This window comes from Cupressus sempervirens, chromosome 8 (assembly GCF_028749045.1).
Source record: "Cupressus sempervirens isolate cs-2001-9-10 chromosome 8, ASM2874904v1, whole genome shotgun sequence".
In the NCBI taxonomy this organism is placed as follows: domain Eukaryota; kingdom Viridiplantae; phylum Streptophyta; class Pinopsida; order Cupressales; family Cupressaceae; genus Cupressus; species Cupressus sempervirens.
The window spans coordinates 50,157,509-50,185,257 of record NC_143125.1 but is presented as its reverse complement, the minus strand read 5'-3'; the positions used below and the strand labels follow the sequence as shown (position 1 = coordinate 50,185,257).

General features: G+C 36.1%; 1 protein-coding gene across 1 annotated transcript in view; it reads left to right on the top strand.

The window, feature by feature from the left end:
• The first annotated feature begins 2,218 nt into the window (after nt 1–2,218).
• The window catches only part of LOC149541559 (Thioredoxin superfamily protein), an 86,457-nt gene continuing 60,926 nt past the window's right edge, over nt 2,219–27,749 (top strand). The window contains exon 1 of the mRNA XM_089796771.1: nt 2,219–2,525. Within this exon, the coding sequence (XP_089652897.1) occupies nt 2,470–2,525 (56 nt within the window). The 5' untranslated portion in view covers nt 2,219–2,469. The remainder of the gene's footprint in view (nt 2,526–27,749) is intronic.

Genomic DNA, 27,749 nt, shown 5'->3' with positions numbered 1-27,749 from the left:
GGAGACCACATATTTTCCCTAGAGGAGCCATGGAAAGACACCTAATACCCCTGCACATTTCTAGAAACCCTAATTGAAGATTTCAAACAGTTGTGAAGTGCCATCATTTATTTTCTTTTCCGTGTCACTTATTTTTAATTATTAAATATAATTGTAAAATAAAACTAGCAGTTGCACCTAAAAGAGGTGCAATGTGTTAGCCAATAGAAAAAAATATTTTTAATTATATTATTTTAGGGAAAAAAAAGTTAGACAACAAATAGGAATGTGCATTTGTTTCTTTTTTTCCACTCTCCAAGTGAAGGATATGTTGAACAATGGATGAATTCAATTACTTGACGAAGAATTTGATTTGAATTTTGTCTTTGCTTTGTTGCAAAGATAAATTTCTCAAGCGATCTTCCTCTTTTTTCCTTAGAATAGTGTATGGGTAGTTTTTCATTTTTGAGTATCTCTCGATGGAGAAACATAGGTTGAATGTGAAGGTTTAACGATTTGACTATTGACATAGTTGTGAATGTCATGCATCACGTCTTTGTTTTGCCAATGTCAATTGTTGCTTTTTATATTGTTATCCCTTGGGGTTTATGGACTATTATAGCTAATGCCATTGTAAGAGGTATGTCTTTGATTGCCTAGTGACACAATAAATATTAGTACAATCTTGGATCCTCATTACGCAATGACCTATGATGATTATCGATCCTTGCTACAACATACGCTGGAACATTTAGTAGTATAGAGCCAAGATTGTCAACAAGATGAACTATTTCACCGAGAGCTCTATTGACAAAATATATGTTTTTTGTTAGCATGAAAATTTAAACAAGACTCAAAAGAATATGTACCTCAAGATTGATTCCTTATTGCCCATACCACACATCTCAAGTGGGGACTTAATTCCCATTTTCTTAAAGAATGGATAAAAATATTGGTATGTATCTAGAGGATTTTTCCATTTTCCATTTTTTATTTTGCACTTAGTATATCTAAATCACATATAAATTAAATAAAGTTCGATGGTTGAGTCAAATGAATGAAGCATGACCCATGCATGAAAGCAACAATTCTGTTTCACGCGATTTGGAGGAATCTCACTATTTTTTAAAATCTCAGAATGGGTTTGAAATTATTATTTTTTAAATAGTCATCCTAAAAAATTATATTTGTGGAGATTAAATTTTATGTTGAAATGGGACCCCACACCCTCAACTACCATAGGAAACTTTGATCCAACTTTATATAGAATTCTTAGAGAATCAATTTTTGAATTGAACCACATGCATGGTAAGATGTTCTAAAGAAATAGAAAAATATAAATTAAATTGATTTAGAACTATTAAATCTTAAATTTTAAACTATATTTGCGTATACTAATCAAAATGACATTTCATAAAAAGTATCTAAATGTTTTATTAGAAAATTTATTCCTTATATTTCTCAAATGTTCTAAATTTTTATTATTTTTAATCCAATGTAAATAGTTATCCAACCTATTTAATCAAAATCAAGTTTAATATTTATTTAATTTAGATACAAATTATTTAATAATTAGATTAGTTAAAGAATAGTAAGTCAATTTATAAAAATAATAATATACTCCCTCTTAAATTTATAATTTAATTTATTTAACTCACCAATTATCACTCTTTGTTTCACCTAACATATGATTATCATCATCATTCTTTATTATATATATACACACACATTCACACAAACATAAAGTATGAAATATAAAAATAATATTTTATACATTTTACATATAATATATGTTGTAATGCTTATAAAAATAAATTATATTTTAAAAATAAAAAATAATATATATGATACTGAATTTATTTTATATATATATATTCTAACAAATAGATTAGAAAAAGGAAGAATAAAATAACTTCAATCAATAAACTTATATTCCTCCAAAATAAAAAAAATAAATAAAAAAATAGTGAACCTAATATTTATTTATGAAAGAAAAAAACATTTTACTATCATTGTGTTTGGTATGAGAATATAAAATATAACTTTCCTATTTAAATTTTAAACTCCTATTTATTTTAAACAGCCTGAGTTGGCCTAGTGGTGGAGAACTTGTACTCTTGAAAGAGAGGTCACAAGTTCAAATCCCACTGGGGGGTAGGGTATGTACGCCTATGTAAACCCAAAAACTATGGCATAGTGTCGTGGACTATAAAACCACCTTACCTTTTTCTTTTCTTTTTATAGTCCGAGCTAAGTTGTCACAAATGCAATGCTTATCGCGTCCGCAGGCAAATCTTAGTAACAAAAAATATCATCTGAAGGGATTTAAATTTGACGTCGACGGCAATTCAAAGGATAAACAATTTTTATCGTTAATCTTAGCCGTGTTTAAAATATAAAAGAACAAACATATGCCCAATGTAAGTTGAAGAACGGAAAAAATTATTATTACTGTATTTGTTTACATAACGACAAATACAACGACATTCCATGGAGAGCTCATCCGTTCTCAGCAAGCTTGTGAGCCATCTTCGTTCTGTTTCCAGGTTTTTAGCTCTGTCTTATATTTAATTTATGTTTTTGGGCTTTACCGTATAAATTGAACCCCTTGTTTATTGTAAAGTAAAATGCAGTTTTCTCGCTGTAGGTATATATGTTCTATGTATGAATGAACAGGAGACAATAATCTTTTTTATTATGATTCTTTATGTGTAAATTGTGTTTGAGGGATAGGAATGAGAAGATTAAAGCTTAAGTTTTGTTTATTTGTTATACAACAATGATATTGTAGGGTGGACTGATTTCTGGCAACAAATTGCTCTACTATGAGTGTCCATTCCCACTTATTTAATTTTTTGTTAAATTTAGTTAGTAAGAGCATAATTTTAAGTCAGCTCCCGATGAAGTTTCTTTCGTTAAATTCATCCGAGACTTGCATTAAACATCAAGGTATGGCTCACCCAGTTGTGGTTGCAGTACATCTTCTAATTTTAACAAAGTTATCCGAGACTTGCACCTAGCTTCACTCTTCGAAAATATGGCTCACTTATAAATCGTAGATATGTTTATTAATATAGAAAAATTGAACTTAGCTTTCTGATAAGAAAACCTCATTAAATTACCACTTAACCTCTTTCCGGTTTACAGGTTAGTTCAATTTATTGAAATGCTAGTATATTAGGATATGTAATAACTTCTAAGATCTAGGTGATGGTAAAATTACAACAGCAATTATTGTTTCAATTCACTCTGTTAATCACAACCTAGCTATGAACCAATGGTATGTGATGTCTGTGGATAATTTGTATTTGTTGTTATGTTTTGTGTTGTCTTGCAAGAGACAAATGAAAAGGCTAATAGTCTTCACATAATGGTATGACACTTTACCCAGATGCCACTTGAATAAATAAATGCCATGATTGCTTTGAAGGCCCGAAAGAAGCAATTTAACGCTATTCATATTAGAGATGGTTCGGCTATATGCAAAGTGTCTTTCAGGCAACATTATGACATAATTTGCTGGAAAAGATAGGGATTACATTTAAATTTAAGGTTTTCCTTTCTAATTCCCAAAAGAAACCCTCATCTCTGCAACCTTATTTTTCTTGTCCTTAAATATTCTTTTATTTCTAATACGTTGAACTTTCCAATATGCCACACTGCCATATGTACCCAAAAGTATGTGGACTAGTGATGGTATGGAAGAGTAATCCTCTCAATATGACAAATCATTCGATATACTGAACAATATGTGGAAGAGATTGGCATTGGAAAGCAACGTGATGTGGGCGACTAGAGCAGGACTGAATATATTATATGGAAAGGTCTCAACTCTGTCCAAGGTGTAAGCATTGGGGTTATAGCACCTCTCTTGACTAATCTTTCATGGAACTCTAGCTTACCCAAATGTGATAGATGACTAGAAGAAGAAAGAGAAGAAAATAGAGTAATATATAGAGAAGATAATTAGTAATTACAAAGAAAAGTTGCTACAATCTCTTCACAACTTCAATTCCTATAGCCCTCAAAGGTGCCTCTATGTTGTGACTTTCCAAGATATGAGACAGTAATCAGTTTGAATTCCACATTTTCTGCACTGTAGAGAGGCACAAATGCTAGAAATATATGAATTCTGAACTTTAAGTCCTTTAAAAATTAATTTTTGGCTTTGAGATACTAAAACGTAAATGTAAAATTTCTTAGCCTAACCCTAATGCCTGAAAAAGTTCCTTGTCCCTAATGTTATTGTTAAAGTTTCAACATACTAACAAAATCGTCAACCCTAGTGCTCTTCAGGGAAAACCCTGATGTTAATGCTAAGGTGTCAACAGTGTACTAAATACCCTAACCTTAAAAAAGGGTTTATGGTGTTAAGGTTTAAAATAAATAAATTAAAAAAAAACCTTTTGGGCCTTACTTGTAGGCTTGAATATTTGGGTGAAAGATGCAAAGCTGTTGAGAGTTGGTCTCATCCTAGAGAATATGATATCGCTCCCTGAAATGTGGTCAAACTATTGAATTTTGTCTTGATCTGTTGAGAAAATTTAAAAAGAATGCTATAGCAGTGGAGTGAAAAACCAGAAGTCATGATATATAGCCATTAAATTACCATTTACATGCATATCTTATTTTGTCGTCATATCATCTCTATACCCATTAGCTTAATTTTCAGCCAAGTCTATGTTTAGTTTTCTAAATCTTGGTTGCAGAAATTTACCAGAAAATATAATTTATCACGAATTTTTAATGCCTTGGCCTCGGTGCCAATTTTTGGATTAAGAAATCCTAGTTTTCTCATATTTTACCATTCTATTCTTGCATTCTCTCATCCTGATGATGGATCACAGAGTGTGATCCGAAACGTTGATGCTAAAAATTATACGCACAATCGAATCCAGAAACAGATTACATGTAAAAATGGATTGTGGAAACCTGATAAAATTCAATTGATTGGTCATGTCAATATTGTCAATGAAGATTTGAGAGCCCAGTGTCTAGAAAATGATCTCTTGTCAGGTAAGTATCACACAAAAAAATAATTTGGAAGAAAAATTACAACTTACAAGCCTCTAACAGAGTAATATAATAACAAAAATGATCAAATATCTGATATGAGCAATATAATGGCAGAGTACAATAATATATAACAGAAAGAAATAAATTACATTAATTTCCATAAGTGACCAAAACTAGGTCAATGGGACCTAAGAGTGCAGTAGTTTACAATAAGAACTTCCACGAAAGAAGCCTAAAAATGCCCCACAAAGGATTAGAACAAATGCAAAGAAAAATGAAACACAAAACCTGTTGTTATTGTAAGAAGTTAAGAACCCCTGCAGGTTCTAACTCTACCAGACCACTCATTTGCTATGCAAATGATATATATAACTGAATTTTGCAATAAATATGTGTTAATCATTTAACCACAAAGCAACACTGAAATAATTAGAACACAGGAACACAAAGAATACCTTGGGAAAAACCCTTCCTCAAGAAAGGGAAACAACCCAGCCCGACAAATATCAAACTTCATTGGATCTCTCTAAACAGTAACCAGAATACAAATATTATTACTTGCACTTCTCCTTAAAATAGAACACAGACATCAAATGTTGCCTCATGATCACAATATAGTTCATTTGAGAATAACAAAATTGAAGGTGTCAAAACAATAATCTCTGTGACAGAGAAAGAAAACATAATCAAACTCTTTCAATGAGCTCTAGGAATACATGATATGATACCACAAATATCCTGAAGACTGAATAATATGCTCCACTTCCAAGAACAATAAGAAATCACTTCTGCTCAGTGCCGTAAGAACAAAACAGAAAAATCTCTCTCTCAGAAGACGAATTTCTTCAGCCATTAAAATGGCAATAACCCACGAACCATAACAAAGGAGGAGAGAAAACATCATCACAGACGGTGATTTTTTGAAGAACCTCCAAGAGACTTGACGCGTGAATATGAAAAGCTGTCGGTTAGAAAACAATAGATAAATCATCCCAAATGGTCAACTATAAGACTTGGCTTTGCGCTGGACAAAAAGAGGAGATACATAGATCCCAGTCAGACATCAGGTAGGAGAAGTAAGGCAAAGTTAAAACAACGTCAACAACAAAGATGACGATGCTGGACAACCAATTGAAATATCACAAAGCGGTGCTAGTGAGGATAAGAAAATGCCGATGCTGAAGGGTGAACTTTAACAATACTGAATTCATGGAGAGAATTTCAATGCTGATAGGATGGAGCATGAATCAGCAGGGTGGCTACCCTGTCACAACACTCCCTCTTAGCAAGAGAGAGACCTTCAGAGTGTCTTCTCAAGACAAGTACAAATGTCTATTATCAAAGACCTATTAACAATTTTTTTATCATAGATAGATAACTTGTTATCTCAATATAACAATTACTATTAGAACAACTCCTATAAAGTGAAACATGAAAATAATGTCATTGCATTATATTGATTTTCACAATGCCTTCTTGTAGTGAGTAATCAAGGGATTTCATGTTGAACTTCTCTCATAGAGAAGAACTCATTAACAAAGGATTACACCTCAAACTTCTCTCTTAGAGAAGAACTCATTAACAAGGGATTACACCTCAAACTTCTTTCTCAGAGAAGAACTCATTAACAATGGATTACACTTTGAACTTCTTTCTTAGAGAAGAGCTCATTAATACAAGATTACACCTCGAACTTCTCTCTTAGAGAAGAACTCATCAACAAGAACATAAGATTACTTAGGCTTAGTTTCTCTCTCAGCAATGCATTCATTTAATACAATACCAAGCTTCTCTTTGAAAATACAAAACTTCACTCTCGGAAGTGGCTTAGTAAGGATGTCTGCAGTTTGGTCTTCTGTAGAAATATACTTAATCTTAATAGCTTGTCTTTGAACCATTTCATGAAGAGGATGATATTTGATTTCCACATGCTTTGTCCTATCATGAAAAATTGGATCAACAGAAAGCTTTACACGACTTCGATTGTCACACATGATTATATTTAGGTTTTAGAGGCTGCCCAAATAGATTTGAAATTAATTTATTGTTAGCTTGTGGTGACTATCTGGTAGTACTTGTAAGGAAACTTGCAACAAAGAAAAAATATAATTGTTTTCACATAACTCATAATAGATTTGAAATAAATATGCAACTAAAATCCACATGCAAGAGAATAGACAACATACTCACAAAAAATGTGACACAAGATATACCCTGGAAAACCCTCATTGAGGGGAAAAACCCAGCTTCCAAAAGCATCCATCACCAACTATTATTCAACAAAAACGCCATTGCAATACAACCATGGAAGCCTTCAAAGCCATAGCCACAAACAAGCAATCCATTTGAACAAGCACGAAGCCACACATCCCATGCCATGTTTCCAACTTTCACAAATGTTCCTTTGGCTAACCTATCAAGCCTTGTCCCGCTCGACTCTTTTCTTTTTTTTCTTCTATTTTGTCTTCTCGCACAACAACTACTCTTGTGGTTGCGTATATAGTAGCAAGTCCTACAACACCACCAAGTGGTATTACATAAACCATGTGCTAAAACCATGTGTTACCTAACTCATTGACCCCACATTTAATATTGTAAATTTAATTCTTTTCCTCAATATTAAATAATTACATGAAGTATTATCACAATGTTACAATACAACTCATCAAGTATATCCCATGGGATCTTTACATGTTGCATGTCCATCTAGGTGCAAAATTACACATTAAAATAAAATAATACAATATAACAATATTATACAATGTGTGCAACACCCATTACCTCAACAATATCCCACTTGTATACATTGCATAGGGTCAATCTATAACCACATAAATGAACAAATGACCAATCCCTCCTAGCACATCCACCATCATGGATCAAAGTACACCGTGTGCTCCATCTTGGTACCCACAACAAAATCAAAGTGTCCAGCATCTCAAACATAAATGATCTTAACTCCTATTATGTCACTACCACTGAACATACATAGAAGCCATCCAAAGAGAAAGCCACCCAACCTGTCGCATTAGAAGATCATAAAACCTGTACCAACTAAAATGCCAAGTGCAAAAACCTGATCCAAAGGTAATCCCATGTATTCGTAGTTGTCAAAATATCCATAGCTGAAATAACACCCACAACAAGTGCCAAACTATCAAACTATCCATACCTCCAAAGGTATACCAAGTAAATCTCACATCATCAACATATCTGATATGTAACCTGCAATCACAAGCCTCAAGAACAATACTTGCCACATATATACCAAGAAGCTCCCACTGCAAAAGATAATGTCAAATCTATAACCAATGCACTTACAACATCTCAAAGAAGTGAATCCATGTAGTCTCAAGGACATCCACAACACATAAATTGATAATCTGCAAGAACAACTCATAAAAAATCTCCAATAGTCTCCCAAGCTCTCCACAACCAACAGAGGAAAGAGATAAAGAAATAACCATGCCATCTCTCACATGACATACATGAGCATAAACCAGTGATCACAATCTCTAACCAATCTCAAATCCAATGTAAGTGAAAACTGAACATCCAAAAAGATAACCAAGACCAAAGAGAAACTGTGCAAATCATAACCTGTATCATATCCTTCTACACACACCTCCAGATGTAAACTATGCAAGTATGATCTCCTCCATAAAACCCCAACAAGAAGCCTCAACAACACCCAAACCATACCATATATTTAATCATGGATGTAAGCCTTTCACAAAAAGATCAAACTCATAAACCATTCCTAAACCAAGGAATATGCCCAATATAAAATCATTTTCCAAACTCAACCAGCATAACAACATATGCAAATGGAGATAATCAATGCTAAAACATCTCACAAATGAACCCTCCATAACTAACTTATGACCGTAGCTCAAGATCCATATCCATGAAAGACAAGCATAAACGTAACGCACCTGAGAGAAATAATGGGCTATACCTCTCAAGTGGCAAACCTCCAAGTAGACCAAGAGTGGGGAATGAGAATGCTCATCAAGATATCCAAGTCTCCAACCAAGACTCATTTAAGAACAATATTCGCTTAAGTCTATATCAGGTGAATGCCCCTTGGCCTCTCCTGTTGAAACCATTAGCTGTCCCAAAAAATGCTTCTCTAATTCAGGAGAAATTAGCATCACCACTATCTCTAAGTATCCATGAGCACTGTAACCAATCAGCCAATGCCAACTCCAAATAAAATTATCATGAAGTATCCAACTTATGATCAATGTACTCAATACCAAGAAACTAAATCAAGATCATTGTCAAAGTTCCAACCATGGCCTTAGGAACATAAACATGACAACATGATCTAACCATCTCAACCAAAGAAATAACATGCTCTATATGAACATACTATAACATGTCAAAACTCTAAATGCGTATCAAGAGTATACAATGACATAAAAATGAAACCATCTTAACACTAAGGATAACATGTCAAATGAAAGTATAAACCACACCTTTACCAAGAACCTTGTGAGTCCTCAAGATGCAACCATTTCCACACACCATGAAAAAAACCATCTCCACATACCATGAATAACCATCTCCACATACCATGAAGATAACCAAGAACCCCATTAGTCATCAAGATCTAACCATCTTCACACACTATGAAGATAACAAGTGTACCGTGCAAATGTCAAAGATGCTTCTGCAGTAACAAGATCTAAGACAAATCTCCAACATCTGTAAACACTCAATAAATGTATCAATGCCAAAAAATCCCACTCAACCATAGTACCAAGGCATCATAAAAACCATCTCCTACATGAAGATCCCCCAGGTCTACACTCACACAACCAAAGTTTCAGTACCAAGTGAAACCAAGATCGCCAAACCAAGAAGATACAAACCAAACTAGGAACTAATCATGCACTGTCACCTTATCACTATCACAAGCTCTCACTAAATTGTATATCCAAGATATCCATGACAAAATGATGAAAAACCATCCTTTAACCACGAGAATCAACCAAGGCATCAAACCATCAAAGAACTCAAAGTGCACATCATGAGCTCCTCAAAAGAAATCAAATAACCATGATCCTCAACCAAGAAGATATACCACTATAACCAAATCAAGAATCCAAACCAATGAACATCAAGGATGTATCTGTATATCCAATCATGTCATGCCAAAAATCCGTGACACTATGAGCACATTCATGAACTGAGCATCTAACTCTCAAAGTGTCTAACTTGTTAGTATAAAATAGTCAACCACAATCCTCCACCATGAATATACCTGGTAACATCTCATCCCATTTACATGAAGAAAAATTAGAAAATCATGTGACTTAGGGCATAGACAACCCAAATCCAAGCCACCAATCTGAATATGCATCAATAATGAAAGATCAATGGGTAAAGACAACTTATAACCAAGCCATAAATGCAACTTGTAAGTGTAGACTGCTTACAATACTGCACAACTTGTAGATCCAACAAGCCATCATACATATCCAAACCAAACATTGATAGCCATATCATCATGAGATCAATCTGAAATATAAACTAAGTATACAATGACATCAAATCTTAAATCTCCAAATATACAATGTCATAAACTCACAATGTTATTTTAGTCAATATATGCCATAAATTGTTTAGATCAATATATTATCATATAAACCATGTCAAACCTACACCAAACTTGAACCAATGTGTAGAGCTCTCCAAGAGCTTTCCGTTGATTATTCGAAGTCCATAATCCGACTCCGTATGCCCAAGTTATGCCCTAATCTGTGCTCAAAATAAACAACATCTGATTTTCAGGCTTTTAAAACCTGACAAAATGTCAAAATCACAGAACCAAACTTACACCAATTTGTAGTGCTTTGAATTAGCTTTCCAATGCCTATAAGAAGTCTGAAATCTAATATCCTGAGAGAAAGTTATGGTCGTTTTACTAAAACAGTCTTTTTACCATTTTCATTGCGATTTTTTTTTGTGATAAAAATTTCGACATGATTAAATTTGACGGCCATCATGGATTGAAACTAAAAAACTCTTTCATCTCCTCTGAACATGGCCAAACTAGGGCATATTATATATCAAAATTTATGGAAGCATCAACCCGGATCCAATGGTAAGTTTTGTTTTTGCTTAGGAGGTCATTTTTGCAAGCTCCCCCTAAAACCCTCATTTAAATGAAACATCCGAAAAACCCTTTTGTCCAACAATTTCATATGCCTAAATTCTTTCAATATCCCATCATAACAGCAAACCCAAATCCTCAGATCTACAATAAACAACTCATATATCTTGCCCTTTCTTTTATCCTCTCATGCATTTCCATGGATTCAATTTAGGGTTACAATAATAAAACTATAGCTTTGATACCATTTGTAAGGAAACTTGCAAAAAAAAAAAAATATAACTGTTTCCACATAATCCATAATAGATCTGAAATAAATATGCAACTGAAATCCACATGCAAGAGAATAGACAACATACCCACAAAAAATGTGATACAAGATATACTCTGGGAAACCTTCATTGAGGGGAAAAACCTAGCCTCCAAAAGCATCCATCACCAAGTATTATTCAACAAAAATGCCATTGCAATACAAACATGGAAGCCTTTAAAGCCATAGCCACAAACAAGCAATCCATATGAACAAGCATGAAACAACACATCCCATGCCATGCTTCCAACCTTCACAAATGCTCCCTTGGTTAACCTGTCAAACCTTGTCCCGCTTGATTCTTTCCTTTTTTTCCGTCTATCTTGTCTTCTCGCACAACAACTACCCTTGTGGCTGCATATATAGTAGCAAGTCCTACAAAACCATCAAATGGTATTACATAAACCATGTGCTAAAACCATGTGTGTTACCTAACCCATTGACCCCATATTTAATATTGTAAATTTAATTCTTTTCCTCAATATTAAATAATTACATGAAGTATTATCACAATGTTACAATACAACTTATCAAGTATATCCCATGGGATCTTTACATGTTGCATGTCCATCTAGGTGCAAAATTACACATTAAAAAAAAAAATAAAATATAACAATATTATGCAATGTGTGCAACACCCATTATCTCAATAGTACTGGACACTCGCCATATTGTAACTTACTTTATCCCTAATTTCCTAAGCGGCAAAATGCTTGTATAAAATGGCTTAGGGTTAGAGATTTTGTGATGATGATTTAATAGTTTCATGCGGTGGTATTGAGTTACAAGGGATTGCAAATTGTAATAAGGTTGTAATCACTAAATAATAAGAATATTGCACTTGTTGTTTGGTGGATGTAGTCCAGGGATTGTGTGAACAATGTTAAATATTTGTGTCTTGTGTTCTTTTCTGTGTGTTTTATGCTTTTCTGATATTGGTTATATTTGCATATAATTGTTATTTCTATCTCTCTAATCCTAACATTTATGAAACCACACAACTTCTTTGGCAGCCATACATGCTGCAACATATTTAGCTTCAACAGTATTCTGAGCCACACAAGATTGTTTCCCACTGAACCAAGAAATCATGGTTGATCTTAGGCTGAAACAACATCTTGAGGTGCTCTTCCTGTTAGATACACATCCAGCCCAATCTGAATCGGAGAACTTTGTGAATTTAACTCAATATTTCAGGCATATTTGAAACCATATCCAATTGTACCATGCACATATCTCCATATATGTTTTGCTACCACAAGATGAATTTGTCTTGGTTTACACATAAACTGAGTCAAAGTATTCACTGCATAACATATGTTAGATCCTGTGTTAACCAAATACATGAGAGAACCAATGAGCTGTCTATACATGGTAGGATCAACTAAATCTAATACAAATGCATTTTCGTGTAGCTTTTTCAGATTGGCTTCCATAGGAGTAGACATAGACTTGTACTCAAACATTCCAAATTTCTTCAATATATCTATTGCATATTTTATTTGGCTCAAGAAAATCTCATTCAATCTTTGCCAAACTTCAAGACCAAGAAAATAATGTAATAGCCCAAGGTCTTTCATTTCAAATTTAGAAGTGAGTTCTTTCTTACATTTAACAATAAGATCATCATTGCCAGTAAGAAATAAATCATTAACATAAAGTACAAGAATTAACACATTGCCATTATGTACTTTGAAGTATAGATTTGGATTAGCATCGTTCTTATTGAAGTCCACGCTAAGAAGATAGTGATCCCTTTAATGCTGCGATAGCAATAATAGTTCTAATGGAAGAATATTGAGCAACAAAAGCAAAGGTTTCTTCATAGTCTATCCCTTCCCTTTGAGAAAAACCTCTAGCAACAAAATTGGGCCTTGGCTTTATACTTTTCTATACTACCATCAGCCACATGTTTAATCTTGAATAACCATTTGGAATAAACTATATATTTATCTATAGGTCTTAGAACTATATCCCATACATCATTTTTAATGATTTTGATATTTTTCCAACATTGCATCTTTCCAAACTTGCTGATTAGAAGCTTCTTCAATACTGGGAGGTTCAAATGCGATAATATGACTCATTAATGCTACATAGGCAACATACTTATGAAGCATTTTACTTTCTCTAAAGGTGCCATGATGGGCTGCAAATGGTTTGGCTTCTTCCACAATGTTCCTGGTCCATGAAGGTCTCTTCTTGTTGACTGAAGAAGTGCTGGGACCTGCTGAAGTGATAGGAGGATCTATAGGACCAACTGAATCATTTATATCTGCATTGTCCCTCTGAATCTCATGAGAGGAATCTTGCTCAACCATGACTGAATCTTGAGGATGCTTATCATTTTCTTCATCAGATACAATGCTATGCTCATTGGAGATCTTTCAAGCTACATTTTCATCAAAGGTTACTTGGACTTTTCCTCTTTTGGAATGTGAATGAAAATCGGACATCCTAAAATACTGAAATAGCTGACATCAGGCTTAGAACCTGTAAATGCTTCTTCAGGAGTCATAAAGTTAAGGGTATGATGAGGACTTCGATTCTGAATATGAACTGCAGTTCTGCATGCTTCAACCCAAGGAAGGTTTGAAAACTTTGGTCATGAATCATAGCTTTTGTTGCCTCAATAATAGTTCTGTTCTTTCTTTCGGCTATACCATTTTGTTAAGGATTATAGGGAACACAAAACTCCCTCTTAATCCCAACTTCAACACGAAAATCATTGAATATACCAAAAACATATTGACCTCCATTATCAGATTTAAGAATCTTAATTTTCTTGTTATAAGAGTTTTCAACAATAGCTTTGAATTCCTTGAAGTGGGACACCACCTCATCAGACTCCTTAGACTTAAGAAAATAACCAGCGCTTATGAGAATGATCATCTATAAAAGTTACATAATACCAAAAACCACTGAAAGAAGCAATTGACATAGGACCGCATAAATTTGAATGATTTAAATCTATAATATCTTTAGCTTTACTATCACTGCTATGAAAAGTACTCTTGATGTTCTTACTAGATCACATCCCTTGCAAATCCCTTCATGTTTTTGCTTCAGCTTTGGAAGACTAATAACAACTTTTCCATAGAAGACAAGGTTCTGAAATTTAGATGACCAAACCTCTTGTCCCGAAGTTCATTTGAGTCTGAAGAATTAAGTGCAAGAGCATGAATGGGACGGGCTGAAAGCTTGTAGAGACTGTCATAATGCACACCAATTTCACGAGCCAACTGAATGCAAGAATTCTTTTTCCAAGCAAGAGCCTTTCCACCAGAAAAAGTAACATTATATTCTTTGTCCTCTAGAGCAGAAATGGAGATCAGATTTCTCTTTATACCAAGAACAAACAAGACGTCACTAAGATGAAGAGATATTCCCGAGTCTAAGTAAAAAGAAGCAGAAGCAACACCCTTCACTAAATAACTTGCATCACCATCAATTATGACTTGAAGATGAGAATCCTTTTCCTTTAAGTTAATAAGATGCTCTTTCAAACCAGTGATGTGACGAGAAGCACCATTGTCAATCAGCCATGTATTGCTGTTTTTAGGAATTGTGCTAGAAAGTGCAGAACTGAATAAGAACCCGTCAAAATTTTCACCCGACTCCTTTTCAGGAGAGTTGTTTTCTACCATTGTTTTAGCTTCTTAAGGATTTGGTCTAGCGTAACAATCTTTTGCAATGTGACCAAAGTTTTTACATATGAAGCATTGAATTTTTTAAAAGTCTCTTTTTCCTTTCTTGGCATTAAGAGCAGATGCAAAGAATTTATCTCTGAACCTCTTGAAGCTTCCTCTCTCCCCTTTTCCTTTTGAAGTGTGTGCTGCAAGAACATGATCATCTTCATGAAAATTTCTATGACCATTTCCTCTGGCTTCTATCCTACATTCCTCTTGAATGCAATGTTCCCTTAATCTGTCAAATTTTGGAAGTACATCTTGTCCACAAGTGCCTTGAATAAAAGACTTGCAAGAACGGGGAAATCCATTCATAGCAAGCATGACAAGATCCTTATCTGAGAAGGTCTCGCCAATTGCACTAAGCTGATCCTTAAGTTTTGTAATTTTCATGATATATGAAACAACATTGTCACCCTTTTCCATTTTTACATGCAACAATTGACGTCTCAAAGCAAGAACTTTTCTGGTGTTATTAAATTCGTAAAGTCCTTAAGAGTCTCAAACATTTCTTTGGCAAATTCTAGTTTAGAAATGACTGGAATCAGATGATCTTTTGCTGAGTCGATCATTATCTTTGTAGCCATGATTTTGTTTTTCCTCCACTGATATTTTTCCAGTAGCATCAGTTGGTTCAGAAACATTAATCTTAACATAATCCAGGAGATCATTTTTCTCAAGAGCAATGAGAACCCTGAGTTTCCAAGATGCAAAATCACAGAACCATCTAGCCTATCTTCAACTTTCAGCTTATTCACCCTTTTCAACAACTGAGAGAAACTTAAGAGAGAGATGTTTTGGTTTAGGATCAACTTTCTTCAATCCTTCTCTGGTACCATGTTAATAATTTAACCTGAGAGCATCTGATAACACTGCAATAAATAGAACACAGGAACATGAAGAATACCCTAAGAAAAACCCTTCGCCAAGAAGGGAAACAAACCATCCCTACAAATATCAAACTTTATTGAATCTCTCTAAATAGAATAATCGGATTACAAATATTATTACTTGCACTTCTCCTTAAAATAGAACACAAACATCAAATGTTGCCTCACAATCACAATATAGTTTATTTGAGAATAACAGAAATTGAAGGTATCAAAACAATAATCTTTATGACTGAGAAAGAAAACATAATTAAACTTCTTATATGAGGTGTAGGAATACTTGATATGATAAAACAAATATCCCGAAGACTGAATAGTATGCTCCGCTCCCAAGAACTATAAGAAATTGCTTCTGCTCAGTGATGTAAGAGCAAAACAGAAAAACCTCTCCTCTAGAAGACGATTATCTTCAGCCACTAAAATTCCAAAAACCCACAAACCATAACGAAGGAGAGAAAACATCATAACAGACAGTAACTGTTCGGAGAACCTTTAAGAAACTTGACACATGAATATGAAAAGCCGTTGGTTATGAAAACAGTAGATCAACTATAAGACTTGGCTTTGCGCTGGATGAAAAGAGGAGATACGTAGATCCCAGTCAGACGCCAGGTAGGAGAAGTAAGGTAAAGTTAAGACAACATCAACAGAGACGACAATGCCGAACAGCCAACTGGAATATCACGAAGTGGTGCTAGTGAGGATAAGAAAAATCCTGATGCTGAAGGATGAACTTTAACAATACTGAAGTCGTGCAGAGAATTCCGATGCTGATAGGATGAAGCATGAACCAACATACTGATTAGAAGTAACAGGGGGAGAACTGTAGGTGAAGAGTCTATCTTGCAGCTACCCTGTCACGACAATATGCAATTTATATAACGTATTGCTAGGAAAAATAATAAACTTTGCATAAAAATAACAGCACATGAATTGAAATTCTTATTTGCAAATCTAGACAATTTACAGTAAGCTGAAGCTAGATATCAGCATTAAGTCTAATTGCAAATGAAAAAAGAACCTGATTTCTCCAAGACAGCAGAGTGTTTGTAACAGCAATCAACATTCATCAAAGAACCCATGCAATCGCGCCAAAATTTCCAATATACACTGCTGATTGCAGATTTCGAAAATTTCCAATATCACTTCATAGTGTCCAAGATCTAACAAGCCATGGTGATTAACAAACCTCTGAAATTTTGAAATCTGCAATGAATTCTTAAAGACACAAATCATCAAATCTGAAAATGATTCAATCAACAGAAATGTAACAATCAGAATGAATTACCAATGTTGATGACTTTCTGCCCAAATTCAAATGCGAACGTTCTAGAGGGTCTTTGTTATCCATGATTGTGATGTCCCTAATTTCAAACTATGTACAGTCTGCATGAACTAGTAAAGATTGTTGTAAGGGGTGGCAGACCTTGTCTCTTGTACATAAGGTGTATGATATATTTAGAAATATGAGAACCATAGTAAGTTTCCTGATTATACAATGATCGATGCATTTAATCCATCATCAAGACATTAATACTCCATGCAGTATTACGATAATTGATAAATGTTTATTAGTAGTTAATCGTAATCTATTTGTAATCTATTGTAAATATTAGAATATTTCTAATATTTAGTTAGCTATAGTTATCTGTTAGCTTTCTTTAGCTTTCTTTTAGGTAGAATAAAATATTTCTATTTTTTATGATCGTTTCCTAAGGAAACATAACTTTATTCTTTTGTATATATAGACCTCTTGGTCTCTGTTAATAACAAGCAAGTATTTTACCAATTACTTCCGTAATATGGTATCACAGCCAATACTTCAAATTTTTTTGAAAAATTTATAATTTCTTTCGAAATTATTTGCTAAATTTTTTTGAAATTATTTCTACGGTTTTATGAAACTCTCTATACAAGCTGACTAGGGCTTCCGTTTTGAGAGATCTGACTGATAAAAAATGCGAGCATGGGCAAATCTTTCTTTGTACATTCGCATCTCTCCCAGACACAATTTTTTCCCTATTTCCGTGTTTATTCTGAACACGATTCTTAGTGATTATCGCGTGAGTTTTTCAGTGTGCATTGTGAACTCGCTAGAGGGGTTCGTTTCAACTTCAAATTGTGGTAAAAATCACATTTTTTCTCTGCAAATTGTGTGTCTGAAATGCGCGTCTGCAGCAGCTTGCGACATGCATTTTTTTGTTTTTCTTTGGAGCAGAAAACGTATAGAACAAACCCTTCTTTTTCGCCCAAATCTGCCATTGTTGGAGCTTGAAGCAAATGTCTGAAATAAAGCAGCTTGCGATTGGTTGTTTTCTGCAATCTTTAGCCCACATTTTCCATTGTTGAAGCTTGCCTTGTAGTTGGGTAGGGTTTTGCTTGAAACTTAGTTTTTGACCTCGAATTATTTTTTTGATTAGATTCTTGGTGGGTTTTTCAAGAGCTCAATTGGGTTGTCATCCAAATTTTCTGGGTGCCTCAATTTTTGAGCCAATAGATCTACAAATTGACAAATCTTTCTAGGTTTTTCAAGCTCTCTTCTAGGTCACCTTTCAAATTTTCTGGGTCTTCCATTTTTTGCCTTGAAGAATGTGCCTTCACAAATTTTTAGGTTTTTCATTGAAAAACGTGCTATGGTTTCATTGACTAATATTCTGCTTGAGAGCAATTCCAAATTCAATGATTGGAATTATGGCTCTTGGAAGCAGTGAATAATAGCAATTTTGGAATATTGGAATATCGATCAAATTGTTTTGGGTGTTACACAACGTCCGACTGCCCTTGTTGCTGATTACGATACATGGGATTTGAATAATCGGGAGGGGGTGATGCTTCTCAAATTATCCATAGCTAATGATCAACTCTCTCAGATTCCATCTGGCAAGACAACTGCTGAGATATGGGCACATCTCAAAAATCTTCATGAGACTTCTGATAAAAGCAGAGCTTTCTTCTTGAAGAAAACTTTGTTTTCTATTATCATGATGAGTGAACATAGCTCTAGGTTCATTTGAATAGAATTCAAGAAATCCGTGATCAGTTGCTTGTCATTGGTCAGAAGATGGAGGAAGAGGACCTTGTGGCTATCAATCTCCTTAGTTTACCAAAGTCCTATGAGCATTTTATCGAGACTCTCAACATCACGTCTTCTGGCATTGATCTGAAGCTCATAGATCTTTGCACACTTATGCTTCAACAAGATCAGTGGAAACAACAGCTCGGTAGCAGTTCCAACTCCACCTCTACAGAGCAAGCCTTTCAGAAGGATAAAGGCAAGTCTTAGCAGTCTTCTCAGCAAAAGTCCTTTGCTCCAGTTTCAGAAGGCTCCTGAAAGAACATTCAATGCAACTACTGCCACAAGGTTGGTTATATGAAGGTTGAATGTTGGAAACGCTTAGCTGCCTAATCTAAGCAATCAAGTTCGTAGTCGAAAGCAAACAGTGCAGGGCACATTGAGCAGACAAAATCTGCCTTTTACACCTTCATGGCTAAACGGCTTGCAGATCATGTGAAATTATCTGCCTGGTATATTGATTCAGGTGCCTTTCGTCATTTCACCCACCGTAGAGACTAGTTCACTGACTACCAGCCTTACACAAATTCTGTTATTTTTGGTGGTGGAGAAGAGTACACCTTTGTTGGTAAAGGCAACATTCAGATTCAGTCTGTTGGGAGGAATCTCATTTTCCTCGATGTGTACTATGTTCCAGGGATGGAACTAAATTTACTCTCAATCAGTCAGTTACTGCGACATTCTCCACACTTGGATGTCACCTTCAGTTTACATCCGTGTACCATCACTGATAGGGCGACTCAATCAATCGTTGTAGAGGGTCTTAAGGATCGATGTTTTCTTTGACTTACTAATTCTGGTGATTCCCAGGACTTAGCTATGACTGCTTGACGGTCTTCTGTTAGCACACTTTGGCATAAGTGGTATGGGTACTTAAATTTGCATGTTCTCTCTCAGCGTGTTTGGGAAGAGCTTGTCCTCAGTTTGCCAGAGATTCAGACTCAACAACTTGGAGTTTGCGATGCATGCCAGGCTGGGAAGCAACATTGCACACATTTCACTAGTGGCGATTCATGGCGAGCTTCTTAGGTACTTCAACTTGTTCATGCCAATATCTGTGACCCTGTGACCACTCCTGTTCTTGGGTCCAGGTATTTTCTATTGTTTGTTGATGATAATAGTAGAAAAATGTGGGTATATTTTCTTAAAAAGAAATCAAATGCATCTCTTGTATTTTAGGAGTTTAAATCTTTAGTTGAAAAAGAGTTTGGGAAATCTATTATTACTCTTAGATCAGACAATGGGGGGAATTTTGTTCTAATGATTTCTCTAGCTTCTTGGATACTCATGGCATCAAATGCCAGTTAACCACACCCCACACACCACAATAGAACAATGTAGTTGAACATTAGAACATAACAATCATCGAGATGGCTTGATCCATCCTTGAATACAGACATGTTCCAAAGAAGTTCTGGGTAGAAGTAGTCAACACTATAGTTTATCTTTTGAACTAGTCACCCACATGGCGGTCAAAGGTAAGACTTTGAAAGAGGCTTGGTCAAATTGCAAGCCTCGATTCAGTCACTTGAAGTTTTTTGGCTCCCTTGCTTTTGTTTGGATCTTTGATGTGTTACGCACCAAGTTGGATGCCAAGAGTCAGGAACTTATGCTTGCTAGATACAATAGTCTTCACAAAGCCTACCGCTTGATTAACACTGAGACATCTCATCTCCTGTACAGTCGTGATGTAGTCTTTGATGAGCATCGAGGACCATTCATGCTTGTTTCTCTTGTTCCTAATCTAGCAGACTAGCCTATGAAGGCTCATGATTTGGGAGTTAGGCTTCTATTAGGTCCACTTGATGGGAAGGCTCTAGTAGCTCTTGCAGCTCTAGTTATAGCTGTGATTCTTGTACATACACCTCCGACTTCTCCTACAGGATCACCTTGACTAATAGATGCTTCACTTGAGTTTGATCCAGATTCTTTTGATGAGGAACCTGATCACCAAGCGTCTCCTGATACTAATGTTGGTTGTTCTCCTCTCCAGCCTAAGTGGTGGGCTAAGACACTTGTTGATCTTTGTGAAGATGAGCTCATTGATGAGAGAGTTGCTCGGAAAAAGAACAGACCTACAAAGTCTGTTAACTTTGCTCTCATGGCCAACATTCATAGTGTGTTTGAACCTCAAACATATTTTGAGGCTAAAGGAATTCTAGAGTGAGAGCAAGCCATGACATCTAAACACTAGAGCCTATTAAAGAATAACACTTCGGTCCTTTCCGATCTTCCACTAGGGAAGAAACCCATTGGCTGTAAATGGGTTTACAAAATCAAATACAAATTTGATGGTACTTTGGACAAGTACACAGTTCGTTTAGTTGTGAAGAACTTTTCTCAGCATTAGGGCATTGATTATGAGGAGACCTTTGCTCCTATTGCAAAGATGGGCACAATCAGATTAGTCTTAGCCATGACAACATAGTTTGGCTGGAAGTCCATCAGATGGATGCCAAGGGTGCTTTCTTGAATGGTGATCTCCATGAAGAGGTCTACATGATGCAACCTCCTAGTTTCAAGGTTGCTGGTAAAGACCATCAAGTTCTCAGATTGGTGAAAGCTCTTAGTGGCTTAAAGCAGGCCCCTAGGGCAGTGTACAAAAAAATTGATAAGTACCTTAGTGATCAAAACTTCCAAAGGAGTTCTTCAAACTCAAATATGTACATCGAGACTTCTACCAATGACATCATCCTTCTGGTTATTTATATGGATGATTTGATCATCACTAATAGTTCGACATCTTTGATTCAGGGAATCAAATAGAATTTATGCCAATCTTTTGATATGACTAACCTTGAGCTCATGCATTATTGCCTAGGTGTTGAGGTTTGGCAATAGTCTTCAGGTATATTCATCTCTCAGTCCAAATATGCCAGAGCTCTGTTAGAAACATTCTGTATGTAGAATTGCAAGCCTACATCTACATCCATGGAGAAAGGTTATCAGCCAAGTTTGATTCTCCTCCCGTTAATGATACTACATACTCAGTCCAAATATGCCAGGGCTCTGTTAGACAAATTCCGTATGCAGGATTGCAAGCCTGCATCTACACCCATGGAAAAAGGTCTCAAGTTATCAGCCAAGTCTGATTCTCCTCCCGTTGATGATACTACATACATGCAACTAGTAGGTAGCCTCATCTACCTCTCTACTACTAGGCTTGATATTAGCTTTGCAGTTTGCTACATCTCAAGCTTTATGATAGATCCTAATGCTGATCATTGGATGACAACAAAGCGTGTGGTTCGTTATGTGAAGGGCACTTTAGATTATGGACTTCTTTACTCTTGAAGTTCTAATCTTAGACGTAGTGGGTTCACAGATTTAGATTGGGCAAGGTCTGTTGACGATAAAAAGTCAACTTTTGGGTATGTGTTCAGTTTGGGATCATGTGGTGTCACATGGAGCAATAAGTAGCAAGCAGTTTCTCTCTCCTCTATAGAAGCCGAATATAGAGGGATAATCAAGGCAGGTTGTGAAGTTGTTTGGCTTCGTCGGATGCTTGGGGATATGCAGATGTCACAAGCAGGACCGACTACTTTGTTTGTTGATAACGAAGGCATTATCAAGTTAGCATGAAATCCAGTCTTCCATGAATGAACCAAGCATGTGGATGTTCACTGTCACTACATACGATAGCTGGTTGAAGATGAGATAATATGCTTCTACCACAGATCAAATTGCAGACATTCTCACCAAGCCTCTTGGTCTTGATAAGTTTGTCAAATTCAGAGGACAACTTGGTGTTGTGGATAGATTAACCATTAAGGGAGGGTATTGCGATAATTGATAAGTGTCTATTATTAGTTAATGGTAATCTATTGTAAATATTAGAATGTTTCTAATATTTAGTTAGTTGTAGTTATCTGCTAGCTTTCTTTAGCTTTCTTTTAGCTAGAATAAAATATTTCTATTCTTTACAATTGTTTCCTAAGGAAATATCGCTTTATTCTTTTGTATATATAGATCTCTCGGTCTTAGTTAATAACAAGCAAGTTTTATACCAATTACTTCCATAATATGCAGCCAGTATTGTTATGGTGCTATCTAAAAGAGATGGATAATTAGATCATTCATAAATGGTACCACAACCATGCATACTTTACGAAGAACTGATGACGTAATGGTTGGCTAGGCGCACCTATCATCATATTTCCAGCATTTATGATTGCATAAGAAGTCATAATTTGCATTCATATTTCATTCATTCCACATGTACTATGCCAGTCATAGACTTCCATATTACACCATCATTGTACAATCAATCCCAATTTGCATTATATATTCTTAGCTATTTATCATTCAGGGTAAAAGTATACTTATCGCATGTAGTATAGTAAGATATAACACAGAACATATACTTTATTCATATATGCAATATGCACTCCAAGTACAATGCTTACAATGATAATGATTATGATGATGATGATGTTCCAATAATCCCTTCGGACGATGTACATATACTTTCTCGAAGGGGTGACTCAACCGTCACGCGCCCTTCGAGATACAATTCTACCTGTTAGCTGCAATATAGATTTTACCAACAACATCATCCCCCCCCCCCCCCCCAAAAAGAAAAGTTGTCTCCGAATGACAATTACAAAATTACCGAGACAAATTAATAAAATGGAATTCATTAACTATGACTAACTATAACAGGATAGATCTTTTTCCGTCACATCACATTCATATTCCTCCCATGCCTGCACCAAGTTGGTCTCCAAAAACACGTTGCATCTATAGCCTCTGCTAATACAATACTGCCTCCTTAGCTAATCTGACCTTGATAGCCACTTGCTGCCTTCTCTGCTTCCAACTCCTAAGTACGTTGAGCCAATTGTCGCTCTACTGCCTCCAACTGGATGGTCAACTTCTCCTGACCTTTCTATGCATCCACCAAGACAGCCTCACGTTCAACACCTATTCCGAGTGCCTCAAAGCATAACACCCCTCTCGAAAGGCTTACTCCAGTGCCCTCTCACCTCTACCATACAGACACTCCATGCTTGCAACAACTCCAGATCTCATCAACTGCTCACACTTCCCAAGACTGATAATTGAATTGATTGGGGGTTGTAGGGGGCAAAGCCCCCAGCGGGGTTGAGGGGCAACACTCTTGCGGGGTCCTAGGCCAGAGTCCCAGGCACGCTCCTTGTTGCGGTATAGGGTGAGGTAGAGGGAACACACTATTTTTGTGATTTTCTTCCGATCCCATACTCTTTCTGCCAACCGCTTATGTTTTCTTCACTACCTATTTATGTTTTTCCCTTCGGTCCCATTTGTTATTCATTGTGAACTGTTTTGATTTGTCATCGTTTTTTTTTATAAATTTATTTATTTATTTTTAGAACCTCCTATCACCCTTCTTCTGTGTCCATACAATGGTAGTCCCTTGTATTGATTTATGTCGTACGACCGTGCAATGATGTTTTATAACTTCTTTCTAGCTGTCGTATGGTGTATGACACTCTCCTATCCGTATGTTGGTCTTCTTACGGTGTTTCAAGTGCCCCTTCTCTGTGTGAGCTGTAGGATCGTACAGTGGTCCTTCTTTGCTTGCTGTTGGATGCTCTTAACTCCAGGCTGTATAGTATAGTGCCACATCTTCTCTTCCTACCCATACCTAAGGCTGTACGATGCTCTTTCTATCTATCTTTCCGGCTTGCCTTTCTTATCGTACGGTGTTCTCTGCTTGACTTTATGTCTACCCTGTTGTCGTATGGGCTATAACATGCAATCTCCTTCCTCAGCTAGGGTTGTACGGGATGCAGACTCTCTTAAAGAAAGACCGTATGGTCCACTCTTCCTCTAAAACGTCTATATGGTTCAAATATTGGTTTCTCTGCCTTCCACTTCATGACCATACGGTACCATTCTCCTTTCTAGATGCCTATACAATGCCTTTTTCCTTCAACTGATGGATGTACTATAACTTTTATAGTCTTCAGTTTAATATTTACTAATTCTAGGGCCGTACTATGAAAATATGCTTAAATTTATACATTATTTACATTTACTTATCTCATATATATACATTACTGCCTCTTATTCCCTTTTATACTGTCTTTGAAGTGTTCGTCTGCAAAGGTACATTATTTCTTTCATGATAGACTTAGCTTCGACCCATTTATTGCATTGGCCACTTCATTGTTGTCGAGCGTCCATAATTTTATTGTCCCATTATCACCAACTTCGCAGATTTTGTATGGCTTGACCCATTTCACTTTAAATTTGCCTAGTTTGATCTCGTTGCGTCCATTGTATTTCAACACTAGTTGGCCTGGTTGAGATTTGTTCAATTTTAAATGCTTGTCATGCCATGCCTTACGCTTGTTATTTGTAACCTTTGTGGCCCATTGTGCCTGTAGTCATCGCTCGTTAAGTTTATTTAAATTATACAATCTCTCCCCCAGACTTTCCATATCTCCAAGCTTGTTTTCGATCGCGATCCTTAAACTTGGTACCATGAATTCCATCGGCTGCCACTCCTTGGCGTCAATAACTGTTTTCTTGATTCTAGGACCTTCACTCCATACTGCTGAAGTTTTTATTAAGCCCTTCCTCTTTGTTACGATGTGTTTTCCTTGCTGCCGACACCTTTCTACTAAATCCGTGGTGCAGTGTAACCTTTTCTTTTTGCGCGGTCCGTTCACTGTGTATCATATGGTGGAATCTTTTCTTTTGCTAGGTTCGTATGGTATGTTCTTCCTCTTGTACTAGCCATACGGTATGTTCTTTCCTTCAGCTTCAATCGTAATTGCCTTTCCTTCTTTCGCTTCTCTGTATTCCTTCGAACATTCATTTTCCTCTCCTTTATTTCCTTCATTGACCCTTAGCATATTAGAGTTCAGAAAAAACTCATCTCCATGTGCCAATGGAGTAGGTTGTTCACCGAGTCTAAATCATCATTGTTAGACCCTCCTTCCAGTCTCAATACTCCCTCTTCATTAGGTTCCATTCTCTTCTTCCCTTCGTCGTCCCCTCCATCTTTGCCTTCAAAATCTGATGACACTGCCTCCTCACCTATTATTTGTGTGTATAAGTTGATTACAAATCTTTGGCCTTTGTGTTCCATGGACAGGGTATTTCATTTCCAACCATGTTTCACCTTCGCCTATACTAGCCAACCTCGTCCAAGGATGGCGTCATACCCTTTTCTATTTAACGGAATTACCAAAAAATCCAATAAGAATGGTTGTATCCCGATGGTTATTGGCTACACCATTAGGGTCCCTAAGTGCTTGATTCCGTGTTGATCAACAGTGAGTAGTTGAAATGTAGGTCGCCACAACATAGGTTGTCCATATATCCTTCGGTAGCACATTTACTACTGACCCTCCGTCTACGATTGTGTCCGTAAGTATGGTTCCGAGTATACCCATCTCTACTACTATAGGATGTCTTCCCGTAGTGAGTTCTAGTAGCATTGGGTCTGTTGTAGTTGCTCTGCTGCCATCCTTTCTTGTTTATTTTGTTGCTTTCGGGAGTGGTGTCATATTCAGTATCACCGTTCGCAACTGAGGCATTGTAAGAAGGTCATTTAATTTCATAGGAACTTCCATTTGCATTACTTGCCTTATAATATTTTGTTTTGCCAAGTTCCTCTTTGAGGTGCCGACAATGTCTTTTGCTTGTAATTTTTCCATTTCCATTTGTTTTTCCAACTCCGTTTGTGCTTGCTGCAACCTCTTCTTTTCTTCCTCTGCATCTGGGTACATTGCCTTCTTTTCTTGTTCGTGAGTGATGGCTAGTATCTCCTCATCACATGTTTCAATGCTTAACAAGTTCACCCCCTACTTAGGGCATTTTGAATCCTCGCGGTCTTCCGAATTGCACCATCTGCGCAACAGTTGTGGCATTTCCTTCATGGTACAATCTCTGGTGAAGTGCCCCCAAAGGTTGCACGCACGACATTGTGTCATCGACCGTCCATTCAAGTCGTACTATATCCAACTTCGGCCCTCATTGTTATTATTATTACCACCTTGTCCACGTTGTTTATTTTTACGATATCCTCCTAAGGTTGCATCATTGTTCGTGTTCATTCCTGCTCCTGTGGTGGACACTTCTTGCTTCAATAACACTTGTTGGTGTCCCTTTGTCTTCATATTGAACAGGCATTCCTTTGCAGAATGTCCAGCAATCTGGTAGATATCGCAAAATTGTTTTTTTGGGCAGGAGCCTTTTCTGTGGCCTCCTTACAGTCCATACACCACAACTCCCCTTTCATGAGTCAGGATTCTTTTTCAAATTTTTAAACTCCATCATTTGTAACATATCCTTTTGCAACGCTTGAACCTTCTTACTTGATTCTTCGTCGCTGCTACTACTTTCAAAAGATGAATCGTCTGAGTCAGATGATTTGTGCTTCTTCTTTTTGCTTTTTTTTGCTCACTTTCCAATTTCATCGCCCGATTATATGCATTTGTATACGATGTTGGAGGTACAATTTTCATCTTTTTCTCTAGTGTCGGCCATAGCCCTTCAATAAACCATCTTTTCTTTAATCTGTCTGCTAGTTGGCTCTCCATTTTCCCCACTAGCTCCTTCAGCCTTCTGGCATATACCCAGATTGTTTTGTTCTTCTCTTGTTTCGTACTGTATATTTCCGTACTATTTCATTATCATCCCTCAATAGTCGAAATTTTGCTATGAATTCTTTCTTAAC